The 15764-nt window shown below is 41.8% G+C and overlaps 1 protein-coding gene across 1 annotated transcript in view; it reads right to left on the reverse strand.

The window, feature by feature from the left end:
* Nucleotides 1-3557: 3557 nt before the first annotated feature.
* Nucleotides 3558-15764, reverse strand: part of LOC137298547 (neuronal acetylcholine receptor subunit alpha-6-like) — a 29276-nt gene continuing 17069 nt past the window's right edge. Inside the window, exons 2-6 of the mRNA XM_067830848.1 lie at nucleotides 14086-14225; nucleotides 8376-8420; nucleotides 6732-6841; nucleotides 5919-6457; nucleotides 3558-4096 (exon numbers count right to left, since the gene is read on the reverse strand). Coding sequence (XP_067686949.1) covers nucleotides 3678-4096; nucleotides 5919-6457; nucleotides 6732-6841; nucleotides 8376-8420; nucleotides 14086-14225 — 1253 coding nt within the window. The 3' untranslated portion in view covers nucleotides 3558-3677. The remainder of the gene's footprint in view (nucleotides 4097-5918; nucleotides 6458-6731; nucleotides 6842-8375; nucleotides 8421-14085; nucleotides 14226-15764) is intronic.

Below are 15764 nucleotides of genomic sequence, written 5' to 3' on the forward strand. Positions count from 1 at the left end.
TACAGCCAGTGGTTTGTGACTGTCCGTATCTATACAGCCAGTGGTTTGTGACTGTCTGTCGTCCGTATCTATACAGCCAGTGGTTTGTGACTGTCCGTATCTTTACAGCCAGTGGTTTGTGACTGTCCGTGTCGATACTGTTAGGCACAGCCACTAATGCATGCGTACGTGACAGACATTTGATCTTTTGTACTGTGAAAGTCGGCTGCATCTGATATAGACTGACATATGTTATCTCATATTAAAGTTATTAGATTAAATTCGAAAAAATGCATCTATGCGTGTCTTTTGGGGAGAGCATACTAGAAATAAAGCAAAATCTCCAAATTTGAAAATATCATATCATATCCTTCAGGTTTCGATATCATTTAGTCCACTCACGCCTCTTCCAGTCAAACACTGGAAACACATGGTCTGGCGGGCCCGTGTCAGAAAGCGCACGTAAAATCCAAATCATCAGCTCTTCATGAATTTGCTTTACACGAACCCACTAACTCGTCCATGTCCAAGAACCAAGCTGCGATGTTTGCATCTGTATCTTATCTGGCGATCTCCATTCGTATGCTAGGTTGTGGATCACATCCTCGTAGCATTGCTTAGATTATGTTTATGTTATATTCCGCAAGAAGAGAACTACAATAACTCCAGTGCTGGTAGGCAACGAGACAACTGGGACAGTGACAGAGTACATCTCATTTATCAGAACACTTTGATTGTTTTAATTGTTCGGACAAACGAATCATTCTCATACTAGTATATGAATCAGGACCTAGACGGTCGGCCACACGTGAAAACAAAACAACATAACTACGTGCACATCTTTATTTAACATAACATCTTGCATAACATAAATTATATCGGCTTGAAAAAGTCTTTGATTGTTGACTGTTGACAGACTGCGTTGTTATTCGCTGCTTGAAGTTTTAACCACAGTTCCAGGTTTGTGAGGTCGCCGGTATTTTCACAGTGATAAATATGACCTTCAGTGTGAGATCTCACCTGATATGATGTTAATGGCTGTCTGGCTGGCGTATTCTCGTCACAGTCTTCCTCTTCTTTGTCATCACTTTGATTTTCCTGTGAAACAATGCTGACGATGTCCTCATCGGAGAGGGTGTGGCAGGTTTCCTCACTGTGGTCGACGTCAACATATTCATATACGGTGATGGGCGTGGTCTCAGTCTTGCCGGCATATGCCCGAAGGGTTTCCGTCAAATCTGACAATACCATGTCATCTTCTGGATCATCGTTGTTGTCATTTGCTTCTGGTATGATGTGTCTGAACAATTTGTAATTGTCTTTGAAGTGACCGCTTCCCTGACCAACTTGATGTTTGTCTCAAATTCCCAGCGGGGGTGTCATCACGTTCCAAAACAATCCAAGAAATGTTTAACCATGTGCTGTGAAAGTCCATAAGATCCCTGCAAGCACTGGCTGGATGTGTGTGATTGTGTTGGAACTGGACAGCCACCTTGATTAGTTTGAGAGTTTTACTGTGGTGACTATTGTCAAGAAGCAAAATGACCCGACTTCCATGTGACCTCATCTGTCGATCGAAACACAGTAGCTCTGCTGTCATCCATCATTATAAGTGATTAGGGACTGTGATAGACACCAAACTCTCGTTCTCTGACAATACTGACAGAATCTCTGGTCTCCACTGCCTCCGTAAATTCAGAAATATTAATGTTGACCCTATTATTCTATCATTGTTCCACAACAGCTGTGTTGAGTTTTAAGATTGGCTGTACAAAGCTGATTTGGTGCCCTATCACTTCAGAACAGAAACATCTTAAGATAATCGGCAAAATTAGCAGCAAACATCCGTGTCATCATTTGGAAATTTGGGGAATATCTACTAAAGGCAAAGCTGAAATGTTTTCAAATGACCCCTCTCACAATTGTTTAACCTTTTGTCACAGGTACCTTCTTCCCCGCTGTAAATCCAACCGTTCAAAGCTCTCCTTTATTCCAAACACTTTACTTTCAAACAGTAACGTTCGCTTTTAATATGTCTGTTCTTCTTCACATACTGTTTCTCATTTTATATTTGTGTAACACATGCTTTTACGTGTACACTTTCTATGATGAAAGGATTATGATTTTAGAAATATCCTGACCTCGGAATATGTGCGTGGCTGAGAGTATCATACTTTGCTTGTTCTTATATATGGTGGGCTTGTGTACACAGAAATGTGAAAGAATAAAGAATTATCACATGTTATCTTCTCTTATGGATACTGTTCTGCATATTCACACGTTTCTCTCAACTATGAAAACAACTAATCGATAACCAAATCTGAAACCACAGATGTACGAGGATAAAAAGAAATGTTTATGGCTAATGGCAGTGTTTCAGTATAGACAGACAGTACATTTTGTATGATATAAAAATGAACGTCCTGCAGACCACAGTATTTGCTTACTCGTTCAAGTGACCAAATGCTTACCGAGGACATTATGATACAGACGTCAGTACTGTAACACCCTACCGCCATACAGATGTCAGTACTGTAATACTCTACTGCTATACTGACGTCAGTACTGCAATACCCTACTGCCATACAAACGTCAGTACTGCAATACCCTACTGCCATACAGATGTCAGTACTGCAATACCCTACTGCCATACAGATGTCAGTGCTGTAATACTCTACTGCCATACAGATGTCAGTACTGTAATACTCTACTGCCATACAGATGTCAGTACTGCAATACCCTACTGCCATAAAGACGTGAGTACTGCAATACGCTACTGCCATACAGACGTCAGTACGGCAATACCCTACTGCCATACTGACGTCAGTACTGTAATACCCTACTACCATACAGATGTCAGTACTGTAATACCCTACTGCCATACAGACGTCAGTACTGCAATACCCTACTGCCATACAGATGTCAGTACTGCAATACCCTACTGCCATACAGATGTCAGTGCTGTAATACTCTACTGCCATACAGATGTCAGTACTGTAATACTCTACTGCCATACAGATGTCAGTACTGCAATACCCTACTGCCATAAAGACGTGAGTACTGCAATACGCTACTGCCATACAGACGTCAGTACGGCAATACCCTACTGCCATACTGACGTCAGTACTGTAATACCCTACTGCCATACAGATGTCAGTACTGTAATACCCTACAGCCATAATGACGTCAGTACTGCAATACCCTACTGCCATAAAGACGTGAGTACTGCAATACGCTACTGCCATACATATGTCAGTACTGTAATACCCTACTGAAATACAGACGTCAGTACTGCAATACCCTACTGCCATACAGATGTCAGTACTGTCATGGTCTACTGCCATACAGATGTCGGCAACTGTTCGGTAACTGGTATTTGTTCAGCTTGTTATCGATACCATCAACATCTGCTTGCATCTTCTGAAACTAATCAATATATGGGAAATAGCATTATGGCTTCTCCCAACCAAATGAGGAACAGAAGACAAGAATGTAGAGAGGAGCCATATGAGACTCCGTGTCATGTGTCATTAGTTACACAGAGAGACAAATGTATCACAAAATCAGTCGGCTGCAATATCTTCAGATTGCTGTGAACACCCTTGTCAAACTTCACAGCAGTTGATGTTTATATATCATCGATATATCTGAACGAATGATCTAACTTTAATTAAGAAATGGCTATATTTCATTAAATTTCATTTCGACGTGCTGGCTTGTGTCCCCAGAATAGAGAACAATATGGTGGACATGGCGACGATGATAATCAAGTAGATTCTGAACATGAGTGCATCAACGGTACGTGCAATGTCCTTCCAGGTGAGCTCAGCACGAACCTTGGCCGAGGGTTCTCTCACTGTGGGTTCCTCATCCGAATCAGCCTCCTTCCTCGTGGCCGGTCGAACCTTTATGTTTCTTAACCTCCTTTCGTCGCTGACGGCGGTTGAAGTTGACTTCCTTTGACAACCCCGAACACAGACCAGGGGCATAATGATCGTATTGGTCACGTGATCCAGCCATGGTGGTACTTCATCCTCCCGGAAGTTCAAGTCAAGGACGAAGATGGTCAGTAGGACAGACATGCCGCTCAGACACATGATCACAGACAGGTAGACAGCTGAAACAAAATCACAGGTTCACAGACAGGTAGACAAGTGGAACAACAACATGATCACAGACAAGTAGACGACTGAAACACAATCACAGGTTCACAGACAGATAAACAGCTGGAACGCAATCACAGGTTCACAGACAGGTATACAGGCGGAACACAATCACCTGGTCACAGACAAGTAGACAGCTGAAACACAACCACATGATCAAAGGCAGGTAGGCAGCTGACTACTACTACTACTACTACTACTACTACTACTACTACTACTACTACTACTACTACTACTACTACTACTACTACTACTAAACCTTGAAGATCTTCAGTAACCCATGCTTGTCATAAGAGATGACCGGGTGTTTAGACTCACTCACTTGGTTGAAACATGTCATCGTATCGCAATCACGTAGTCCGATTACAGGATTGTCTGGTCCAGACTCGATTATTTACAAACCGCCGCCATAGAGCTGAAATATTACTGGGCGTAGCGTAAAACTATATTCACTCAGTGACGGTACTAACGCCATTACGTCCAGTACAACTATTTCTTCAGCTATTATATACATTCACATACACTACACCAAGTGTTGATCACTGGAGTGTCTGGTCCAGACTCGATTACTTACAAACCGCCGCCATAGAGCTGAAATATTACTGGGCGTAGCGTAAAACTATATTCACTCAGTGACGGTACTAACGCCATTACGTCCAGTACAACTATTTCTACTGTTATTATATACATTCACATACACTACACCAAGTGTTGATCACTGGAGTGTCTGGTCCAGACTCGATTACTTACAAACCGCCGCCATAGAGCTGAAATATTACTGGGCGTAGCGTAAAACTATATTCACTCAGTGACGGTACTAACGCCATTACGTCCAGTACAACTATTTCTTCAGCTATTATATACATTCACATACACTACACCAAGTGTTGATCACTGGAGTGTCTGGTCCAGACTCGATTACTTACAAACCGCCGCCATAGAGCTGAAATATTACTGAGCGTAGCGTAAAACTATATTCACTCAGTGACGGTACTAACGCCATTACGTCCAGTACAACTATTTCTTCAGCTATTATATACATTCACATACACTACACCAAGTGTTGATCACTGGAGTGTCTGGTCCAGACTCGATTACTTACAAACCGCCGCCATAGAGCTGAAATATTACTGGGCGTAGCGTAAAACCATATTCACTCAGTGGCGGTACTAACGCCATTACGTCCAGTACAACTATTTCTTCAGCTATTATATACATTCACATACACTACACCAAGTGTTGATCACTGGAGTGTCTGGTCCAGACTCGATTACTTACAAACCGCCGCCATAGAGCTGAAATATTACTGTGCGTAGCGTAAAACCATATTCACTCAGTGACGGTACTAACGCCATTACGTCCAGTACAACTATTTCTTCAGCTATTATATATATTCACATACACTACACCAAGTGTTGATCACTGGAGTGTCTGGTCCAGACTCGATTACTTACAAACCGCCGCCATAGAGCTGAAATATTACTGGGCGTAGCGTAAAACTATATTCACTCAGTGACGGTACTAACGCCATTACGTCCAGTACAACTATTTCTTCAGCTATTATATACATTCACATACACTACACCAAGTGTTGATCACTGGAGTGTCTGGTCCAGACTCGATTACTTACAAACCGCCGCCATAGAGCTGAAATATTACTGGGCGTAGCGTAAAACTATATTCACTCAGTGACGGTACTAACGCCATTACGTCCAGTACAACTATTTCTACTGTTATTATATACATTCACATTCACTACACCAACCAGTGTCTTACCCATGTAGGAGGTGTCGCGGGAGGTGGTAGGCATGCGGTCAGCTATGAGGGTCAGGAAGACAGCAAAGGAGAGAAGCACGGTGAGAGAGTAGCCCATCTTCTCCCCGCTGTCCGGGGGTAGGACGAACACCAGGGCCGACAAGATGGACAGAACCACCACGGGCAGGATGATGTTGACGCCATAGTAGTCCGGCTTCCGCTGTAACTTGAAGACGAAGGACACTGCTGCGTATGTTTCCGAGTCAACATCGTGCGTCCTTTCCTCTCTTTCGCTGAATGCACCAATCAAGTCCCACTCGCCATTCCTCTCAAAGTCGGTTGTGTCAACGCCAGAGCCGAACTTGAACAGGTCGAGTTCACGGAGGTTGTAGCCCCAGCTTTGTACAACTACAGAACATTCCTGAGAGTCGAAGGGGTAGTAGGTGATGTCAATGTCGCAGTGGGTCTTGTAAATTCCGGGTGGATTCCAGTAAATTTCCCCCACGTCATTAACTCTCAGCGGAATGTTGTCGTTAGCGATGACATCTAAGTCGTCAATGCTGTAATAAAAACACAAAAAATGAATGTAAAAATATGTAGGAAAAACGTATCGTGTGTTTTTTAACAAAGTAAACATATCTAGCACACTTCATCAGTGTCACTCATTGTGTGAACATGAACTTGGAAATGCATCAGTGCATTAAAACTGCGACTTTGGTTGCAGTCATCTAGGTTTGACTGCGTGAACATATAGAACTATATCAGTGAAGATAAAACCCATGTGTCCACATGTTAGATATCCAAATGTCAGGAGGTACGGAGTCGTGAACTTACGCGTTCCTCACCACGAGAGAGGGGCGCCATATTTCCGTCTCATCAGAAAAGAAGAAAGCGATGTTGTTGTACTGTTTCTTGTCCCACTTGAGACGGGTGTCATTCCATACCTGAGCATGTAACACAGATCTTCAACAATCATATCATGCGACACTACACATGAGAAACGCCCAACCTTGAGACTAAACCCAACTTGCCAGCAGTTTCAGCGTTCGTTATCAATTACTTATTGCCTCGTTGGAATTCCGCAATGGAATTGGTCGCTGGTAAAATATGTTTATTAAAGGTCACATGCAACGTAAAACACAACTTTGCAGATTCTGATACCTTTCCGTATACAATTACCGATACAAGTAATCAAAAATGCCAATTCAACCTACAAAGTTGAAAAAACAACAAGATGAAAAAAAGCCCGCGAAATTCGAGTTCAAACGATTCACTAAATTTACCCCAGCGCTGGTGGAAAAAGTGTTTTCAACAGCTATGCTCCATAACGCATGCGCAGTGTGTGGGTTCGCTGAGCATGAAACAGTATGCCTGCCCCTTATTATGAGGTTGTGAGCAGTAGTCTAATCTTGGTTGTGTACACAAGTAAATAATCTATTCGTTACATACAACAGCATACCGATTGTGACATGCAGACTCTGTCAGGGAAAAAACTCAATGTCTGTTTTGGACACCTATATGCCTGCCTGACTGTCTGCAATATGCGATGCACAACGTCAGGCACTGACCATTTGCAATTTGAACTTAACACCTGTCGGGCTTATAAAGCCATAAGTTCTCTGTTGACCAATCCAGTTCATGAAAATTCTGTCGCTGATTTTTCATGATATTAATATGTTTACACCACAAACAAAGAGCGTATCGGCAAATGAACCAATTTCCAATGACAGGGCGTGGTTACAGTCCTAGAGCGATGACAATCCTTACTCCCACATGAGATCCCATACTGTGATGTATCCCGTCACCCGCATGTGATGTCTATAACACTTGTCACTTTGACGTATCCCGTCACCCGTGTGTGATCACTAAGTCTTGTCACTTTGACGCATCCCGTCACCCAGATATGATCTGTATAACACGGTTCTAGGACAATTCCCACCCAGACAGTTCCCATCCGGACAATTGCCACCCGGACAATTGCCACCCGGACAAATGCCACCCACTTAGGGCAATTCCCACTTAGGGCAATTCCCACCTTGGACAATTCCCACTCAGACAATTCCTACCCCAAAATAAAAGTAACATGAAGAACATAGTTCAGTGTCAACATTTATTTATTTTAACATATGTACCATATAACAATATTCCATATAAAACAAACATGAACTATTACCTTCTTCTTGACATACTGATGTTATGTTTGCCACGTTTGCCATGTTTGCCATGATATTGCCACGTTTGCATGTAGCAAACACTCATGTGGTATGGTGGTGGGGATTACAGTGAAAATAACAGGGTGGGAATTGTCCTAGGTGGGAATTGTCCTAGGTGGGAATTGTCCAGGTGGCATTTGTCCGGGTGGGAATTGTCCGGGTGGGAATTGTCCTGCTCCCGTATAACACGTTTCTCTTTGACGTACTCCATCACACGTACTGCGATCACTTTGTCACTCTGACATATATGCTCCAAAACACTTACCACTGTGAAGTATCCTGATACGGAAAAAGTCTGTGTGCGTGTCACCTGAAATATCAAAGATGAATGTATCCAGAACGTTTGTATGACATATACTGATATCATCAAGAGACGGGATCACAACTGGTGGTCAGTGACGCTTGAGTAACTCTGAGTCTGACTACTATAACTGTTCAGTACACCCATATCTCCGTGAAGGTCTATGTTAGAATATATCTTCAGGAGCCCTTGCTTATCGTAGGCGGCGACTAACGGGATCAGGTGGTCAGGCTTGCTGGCTTATTGACATGTGTCATCGTATCGCAATTGCTTAGACCAGTGCTCATGCTGCTGGTCACTGGATCGTCTGGTCCAGACTCGATTATTTACAAATCGTAACCATTTAAATGGAATATTGCTGAGTGCAGCGTTTAACACCAACCGACTCACCCATACTCCAACACCCATAACATGTTTTTAGTAATGCTCCTTATATGCATAAATTCTTCCTTTGAACCAAGTATACAAAGAGGCAGTATGACTTTATTAGCACCGATGTGGCTACACTGCGACACAGCGCTGTCATCAAGCAACACAACTGAAAGGGTTAAATCCGACATCCACACAGACGGACAGCAGTGCGTGATGATGCATTCTTGAAAAGTGGACACAGAAGTTAAAGGGGAGATTGCATTCCACTGCTGAAAGTGTTCATATGGGAGTTGTAAGGTCCCCAGGGAGTTGAGATTGAAAAATAAAAACATGCCGTTGAAATTGACATCCTATGATCGAGGGAAAGCAAAGCACCTTTGAGTAGTTGAGCTGACCTAGCTTCTATTTTCAGCGTGGTATCAAGGATATTGTGGATAAGTACAGATCGGTCGTCGCGGATAAGTAAAGGTCATTTGTCATGGATATGTACAGATCGGTCGTCGCGGATAAGTAAAGGTCATTTGTCATGGATATGTACAGATCGGTCGTCGCGGATAAGTAAAGGTCATTTGTCATCGATATGTACAGATCGGTTGTCATATACAAGAGCAGGTCTGTTGTCGTGGATAAGTACATGTATGTTGGCCTGAATAGGTACAGGCCGGTTGCCCGGAACAAGTACAATAATAGGTACAGGCCGGTTGCCCGGAACGGGTACAATAATAGGTACATGTCGCGATCGGTTTCCCTTGTTCTCGGTTCTCGTGACAAGTACAGGTTTGTTGTTATGGATAAGTGCAAGTCTGTCTCAGACTCTCTGAACACCCGGGGGAGCATTGCGATATTGACAACGACGTCACTGAACCTAATGTGCCTCAGGAAGAAGCCTGGTACACCAGTGGAACCAAGGCACTCCTTTACCATTGGCAAATATGTGGGGACCTTATTTTTTGTTTCAAAACTCTCTGTTGAAGTTTTACAAGATATAACTTCCATTATATTATATTGAAGATGTAATTGAACCATCTTTCGAAAAACGGCAAAAACCCCCCACTATATATTTGATGTTGTATGTGCTGTATGCACTCTCAAATCCCTTTGAATAACATTAGTGCACAGAGCAAAAAATTAAATTCAAGCTCTTTACAAAGTTGGTAAAACGATCGTGTTCACAGTCATGGTAATGTGCAAATCGTGTTGAGTATGAGAGACATGGTGGAACATATACAGAAATATACATTTCTGTCAAAAGAGTGAATGTTTTATATAGGTGTGGGGGACTGAGTACACGTCAGTATCTGGAGTACACGTTGGCATTGCTTCTGTAGGTGCAATATTGATCATCATGCAACATTTCAGTTGTGACAGGGGTCTTTAAATAATGAAGTCTGGACAACAGGGAACAACTTCACAACGATCCTTGGGCTTCTGTATATGTTGAATGTGACTGGTGCTAATACGAATGCTAATACAATCCCAGTCGTCCACTGTTGCAGCACCAGAACGAGTAGAAATATCTGACAGCGGGGACATACACCATTCTTTCTGGGTTGTGAGGAAGATCCAAGTCACCTCTCAATACACGTGCTAATATATATCCCCATTAGTGATCCCTGTCTTAAAGATCACATATACTCTAGGGGGTGCAAATGGATAAATCACTCAATGACATCGTTATATATGATACCCCGTCATTACAACTGCTCACTTCGATCTTTAATTACCTTAAATCCACCTTTTTGCCAACAGTGCACAGTTCTCAGCAGCAAACGAAATTTCAACCAATCAGAGCTGCGTGTCTCCATGACGTAATAGTAGGTATAGATATGAGGGTCTATCCAGATTTCATCTACATTTCATGGGGTAAACTATTTCGTTTACAGGTTTTTACAAAGCTGTTGTGAAAAATGAAAGCTATATGTTCTCACAATCTACTATCACTTAGTTTTGCATACTGCTTTGCCTAGTTTCCGAGTTACAACCCTTGTTTTCATAGACGACTCTGTCAAAATCACATCGGGTCACTAGTTGTAATCCGTGTTAGGTGGTATAAACCTACACATTAATTGTCATCATTCACTTGATGCTCAGTTAATGAATTTATAACGGGCATAATTAATGGTAACATCACTTAGATTAAGCAACAGAGGTCCCCGTTTTTGGTGTTTGGATCGATCAGAGGATTATCCAATGACATGCTGATTGATTAATTCCTTCTATGCGGATTTAAATGCGGATTTGTCAAAAGGTAGTGTTTATGTATGTACATTTACTAATCTCTGCTGAATACACCCTGTCGTGTCTGTGTAAAAACAACACCCTTCTTTCAAAGGAAAAACCGCCAATACATTGATTGATTGGTCATTATTGGCTAACTAAATAATTCTTTTAAAAGAATGACTCACATTATGCAGTTAGTTGCCAGGTGTGCTATCGGTGTCACCCCGGGAAAGCCACATTTTAAAAATGACATATACCGCGAGAGCCACTTTTACGGTTGATTGCATTTCACCTACTCTGGACCTTAATCCGATTACCATTACCTGTAAAAGAGCGTCCCGTCTTTTTTTTTTAGAGCGTCTCGGTATGGGTGATTTCAAATGAAAATATCCTGTTGGGAGTAAGTAATGAGTTAGAGATCAAACATTTTCTTAATTGACATTGAGAATATCCTGTTAGAAATAAGATATATAAGTGACATTGCGCTCACTAAGTGTCACAATCATGGCAAATGCACAAGTGAGAGGGTGCTTCTTTCACTATACGCAATGCATATGGAGGAGGGTACAGAAAGAAGGCCTGGTTAGTGACTACAAAGAAGATGGGGAAGTCAAGAAGTTGGTGCGACGAGCTGCTGCCTTGCCCCTGGTGCCCTGTGACAAGATAAAAGACGTGTGGCTCCATGCCGTTTCGGAATCTCCTGCCAGTCCTAAGGTCACTGCCTTCAGGGATTACGTAACCACAAGCTGGGTTGAAGGCCAGGGTTTCATTCCAGAAATCTGGAATCACTTTGAAAATCAAGGGCACCGAACGAATAATCATTTGGAAGGATGGCACAACAAAATCAAGAAACTTTTGAAAAAGTCCCATCCGAACATTTTCGAAGCAATCCAGCGGGAACAGTCCCTCACAGAGGTCACCATACTCAGACTTTCACATCAGCCCAAAGAACCTTCACGTCGAAGGAGATATCGTGCAATAGATGCACGTATAGCATCTTTGAAGCAGCAGCTATTAAACCAGAGTCTAAATGAGATAACGTATGCAGACCATGTGGGAGACCTTCTGCATCTGCAATGAAGTGATTTCAGTGAAGTGACTATTACAGTGGCTAAAAGCACACAGCTGATCAAATCATAATTATTTGTTTGTTTATAATTATTTCATTATTATTTCATTATTATTTCAAATGACCCCAAACACTGTAATCTAAATAAAGAAAGAGAATGAGACCACGATATTTGTTGTGTTTATTACTTTAGTTATAAGCACCGTCCGGTTTGTTTTGACAACATATCCCCCGAAAGCCAAATTCTGTAATCACTTGACCGTAACTATTACCGCGAGAGCCACACCAAAATCAGCTACTAATTCTCGAAATGTGACTTTCCCGGGCTGTAACCAATGAGACTATACACCAATGTGAAAAACCTGAAACGATACATCATGTTTTCGTATATTAGACTTTTAAAAGATACATCACTTGGGAAATCTGCAGATGAATTATATATCACTCGTTTTTGTGGATATTGATGGATACATTCCTCGAACAAGGTAATAGCTTACTTATTTAAATACTAGTAAAAAGTTGTTTTGAGTTTTTAACTTGATGAAAGCAAACCATAATCTCATTAATTCAAATGGACTTTAGTCCGTGACTTCACGATTTTTAAAAAATGGCGGCGTCCTGTCTGAGGATGAATGCTATAAAGTTTGTTTTCACCGACTTACAAAATGGAAATTGCTTTTTTGTAGTAAAATATTTATTTTATTGATGGACACTAGGATTTTGCATGACATTGCTTATAACATTACAATTTCAGTCTTGGAAGGGAGGTGGAGGTCAATATTTTTATTACTATTTTTTATTACATGTGTTGGATATTTATATGGCGCACATATCCATGCAACTATTGCTTGCTCAAGGCGCTGGTATTTGTTTCCCTCGATCATTGGATGTCCGTCTCAGCGTCACACCGTATTATTAATCTAAACTCCTTGGGGAGTATACAAGTCTTGCTGCCACTACGCGTACCGAGTTTATTGTGGCTCTGTCGTCCTAATGAGGTACCCAATTCACAGCTGGGTGGACTGGGACACATAGTAACATTACTTTGTCCAGACTTACTACACGTTGCTGTACCCGCAACTACGTGAATGCACGTATGCATGTGGCCACCATCTGGTCATATACCAACGGCTTCATGGGTTCTTTTAAGTGCAGAGAGTTGTGTACTGCACACTAGGGGTTGTGACAACACTGAAAGAGTTTGCACACAAAGTTGACTTCAGGGCTTTTACACCCGGTCACAGGTGGGCTCGATCCAGACACCTCAGCCTCGCTAGATCACTAGCCTGGCGCTTTAGCCAGCTCGCCCACCGCGCCCCACAAAAATAATATAATAATATATAAAATATACTTGCAATACTAATGTCACTTCGACCCCTACCTCCCTTCCGAGGAAGAAAGCGTTATATTCATGCAAAATCCTTCTGGTCAGCAATGTGTAGTAAGTAGTCTTGATTTTATAAACTCGATGAAACTTGAACCCCATTTTCTATCCTGGAAGCGTGGTAGGGGGCGAACCATCCGATTTAGTATATACCATAGACTTCCACAACGCTCGCTTCGCGCACACAAACAACCAATTTAAGTACAAACTACGGGATCCGGTGGAAACTTGTGCATAGTGACACCATCACCCGACCCCAAGGAGCAATTGACGGCAACACAACAATTCGGCATGTCTTTGGTGACGTCGAGAAATCAGCGAAATGACGAGCTTACTGCACATTTTCTGTACAACTGACTGAAAATCGTTCCTTCACTGTAGGGCTCTGGCGACAGAGCTACGTAACCTGTCTGTGGTTTCGTTTGCGGGCGAGAGAGAAAGCAGACGGCTTTTTAGCAACTTTAAAGCGCTTGGTATTAATTTACCACTCGTCTTTTTGTAAATAAATGGTGTTCCGTTTGTGACTAACCAATAAGTCTTTCATGTGCAATGGTGAAAAGAGTACCCAAAATTGAGTTTATTCGTTCTTTAACGACAACACGTGATTAGCTGTCAGTCTGCTATCTCACCAGTTCGTTTATGGTGATGATGTTGAAGACGAGGTTGACGGCTGTCACGGCGTCAGGGCGACTCTTCAGGGAGTAGTTGGTCAGCAGGTCAGACCGCAGTTGTGTCTCGTTGGAAATATCAAAAGCCAGAGTCGCATAGTCTGCAATGATAACAGCAAGCAGGAAATGAATAACAATGATACTGTTAGGAACGCATAGCAATAAAGGTAGAAATGTCATGTATTTCAGATATGCTTCATGATTACGATTCTGCAAGAATACTACAGCTTGTCAGGATTAACAAATCAAGGGTTGAATTCAACTCTGCTACTATTTCAGCACGTGGTGTGACGATTCATCGATATACATCGATGTATCGATCCATGGACCGCCGATACAGTGAATCGAGACGAACATTTACATGGCCCTGTATCCCGATACGATATTTCAATGGACCACGTGACACCTATGATTAACTTTCAGTATTGCCGAATCGCGATATCTGTCAAGAAAAAAACTTACTTTTGTGTGATGACTAAAATCTATGTCTCCTTTCAAAAGTAAACGTTTTCAAGAGCAGTGTGATACAACGCTCGCTTGTTACCAACATCCAGAACGTCCCTGTATAAACTTAATTATCTCCTTACTGAATGACCATAGAAACAAAAACCGCCGGTGGAATTTGACTAAATACTTTCTAATGTTTTTGTTTTGATTTGAAAGTATTTCATAGCTGGTTTTAGAATTAAAGATGTTTGTATCGTGATACGTATCGTATCGGAATCGGTATATCGGGACTTGTATCGCAGCTTCAGTTTACAATGCTGTGGCAACATATCGTCGTGGCTAACATTTCACTATGGTGATCTATCGTATCACAGGTCGTATGCCAATACCAGCATTAATCTTAACACGACATACTTGAACTACTCTTGGTAACATCATACATGCTTTCTCTAAAATTGTCTGTAGACAACACAAGTTGTATTGGTTGTAATAACAGTCTACATAAACGAAAATGTGGAGCCGCCCCTTTTATTATACACTTCATTGTCACTCTTAATGTCGAGAAAATACATGTGTAGACCCTTTATGTAGCATGTAACTGGTAAAATGTTAAATGTTGAGTGTTTCTCTAAGTAAAGAAAGAAAGACAGAACTTCGGATGACACATCTTGTCATTCATGACGAACTGTCCTGAACTGTTGAAGACTGAGATGGAACTTATGAATAATGACTCATTTATCAAGAAGATTTGTTCTTACGTTTCATGTGTGGAATGGTAGGGTACAAAGTACACATTGTTGTATTTTGGGGGAATCGAACTTGCTTCTTTTCTGATATTACAAAGATACAAGTCATTCTGGGGATATCGCGGGAATCCATATTGTGTAAGTTTAACATTTCGTAAATATAAAGAGAGTCCTCTCGTGGAATTGGAGGGTTGTGATAAATATTTTGAGAGAGGAATTGTTGGTACTTTGATTCTGGAATCCAGAACAGGAGAGTCGACTTATCAGCAGGCTTTAGGAATCAAGCCCGCTATTGATAATACTTGTGTCAAAGCAGAGCAGGGTTAAGCCTCAGTTACCAGTTGGATGGCAGACCTATGTGGTTGCTGACGGTGTTTCCTACAATCACAACAATCATTAAAGTATCTGGCATTAAAGACATAAACAGGAGCATGTAGTGTTTTCTTA

The sequence above is a fragment of the Haliotis asinina genome, chromosome 10 (genome assembly GCF_037392515.1).
Source record: "Haliotis asinina isolate JCU_RB_2024 chromosome 10, JCU_Hal_asi_v2, whole genome shotgun sequence".
Lineage (NCBI taxonomy): Eukaryota > Metazoa > Mollusca > Gastropoda > Lepetellida > Haliotidae > Haliotis > Haliotis asinina.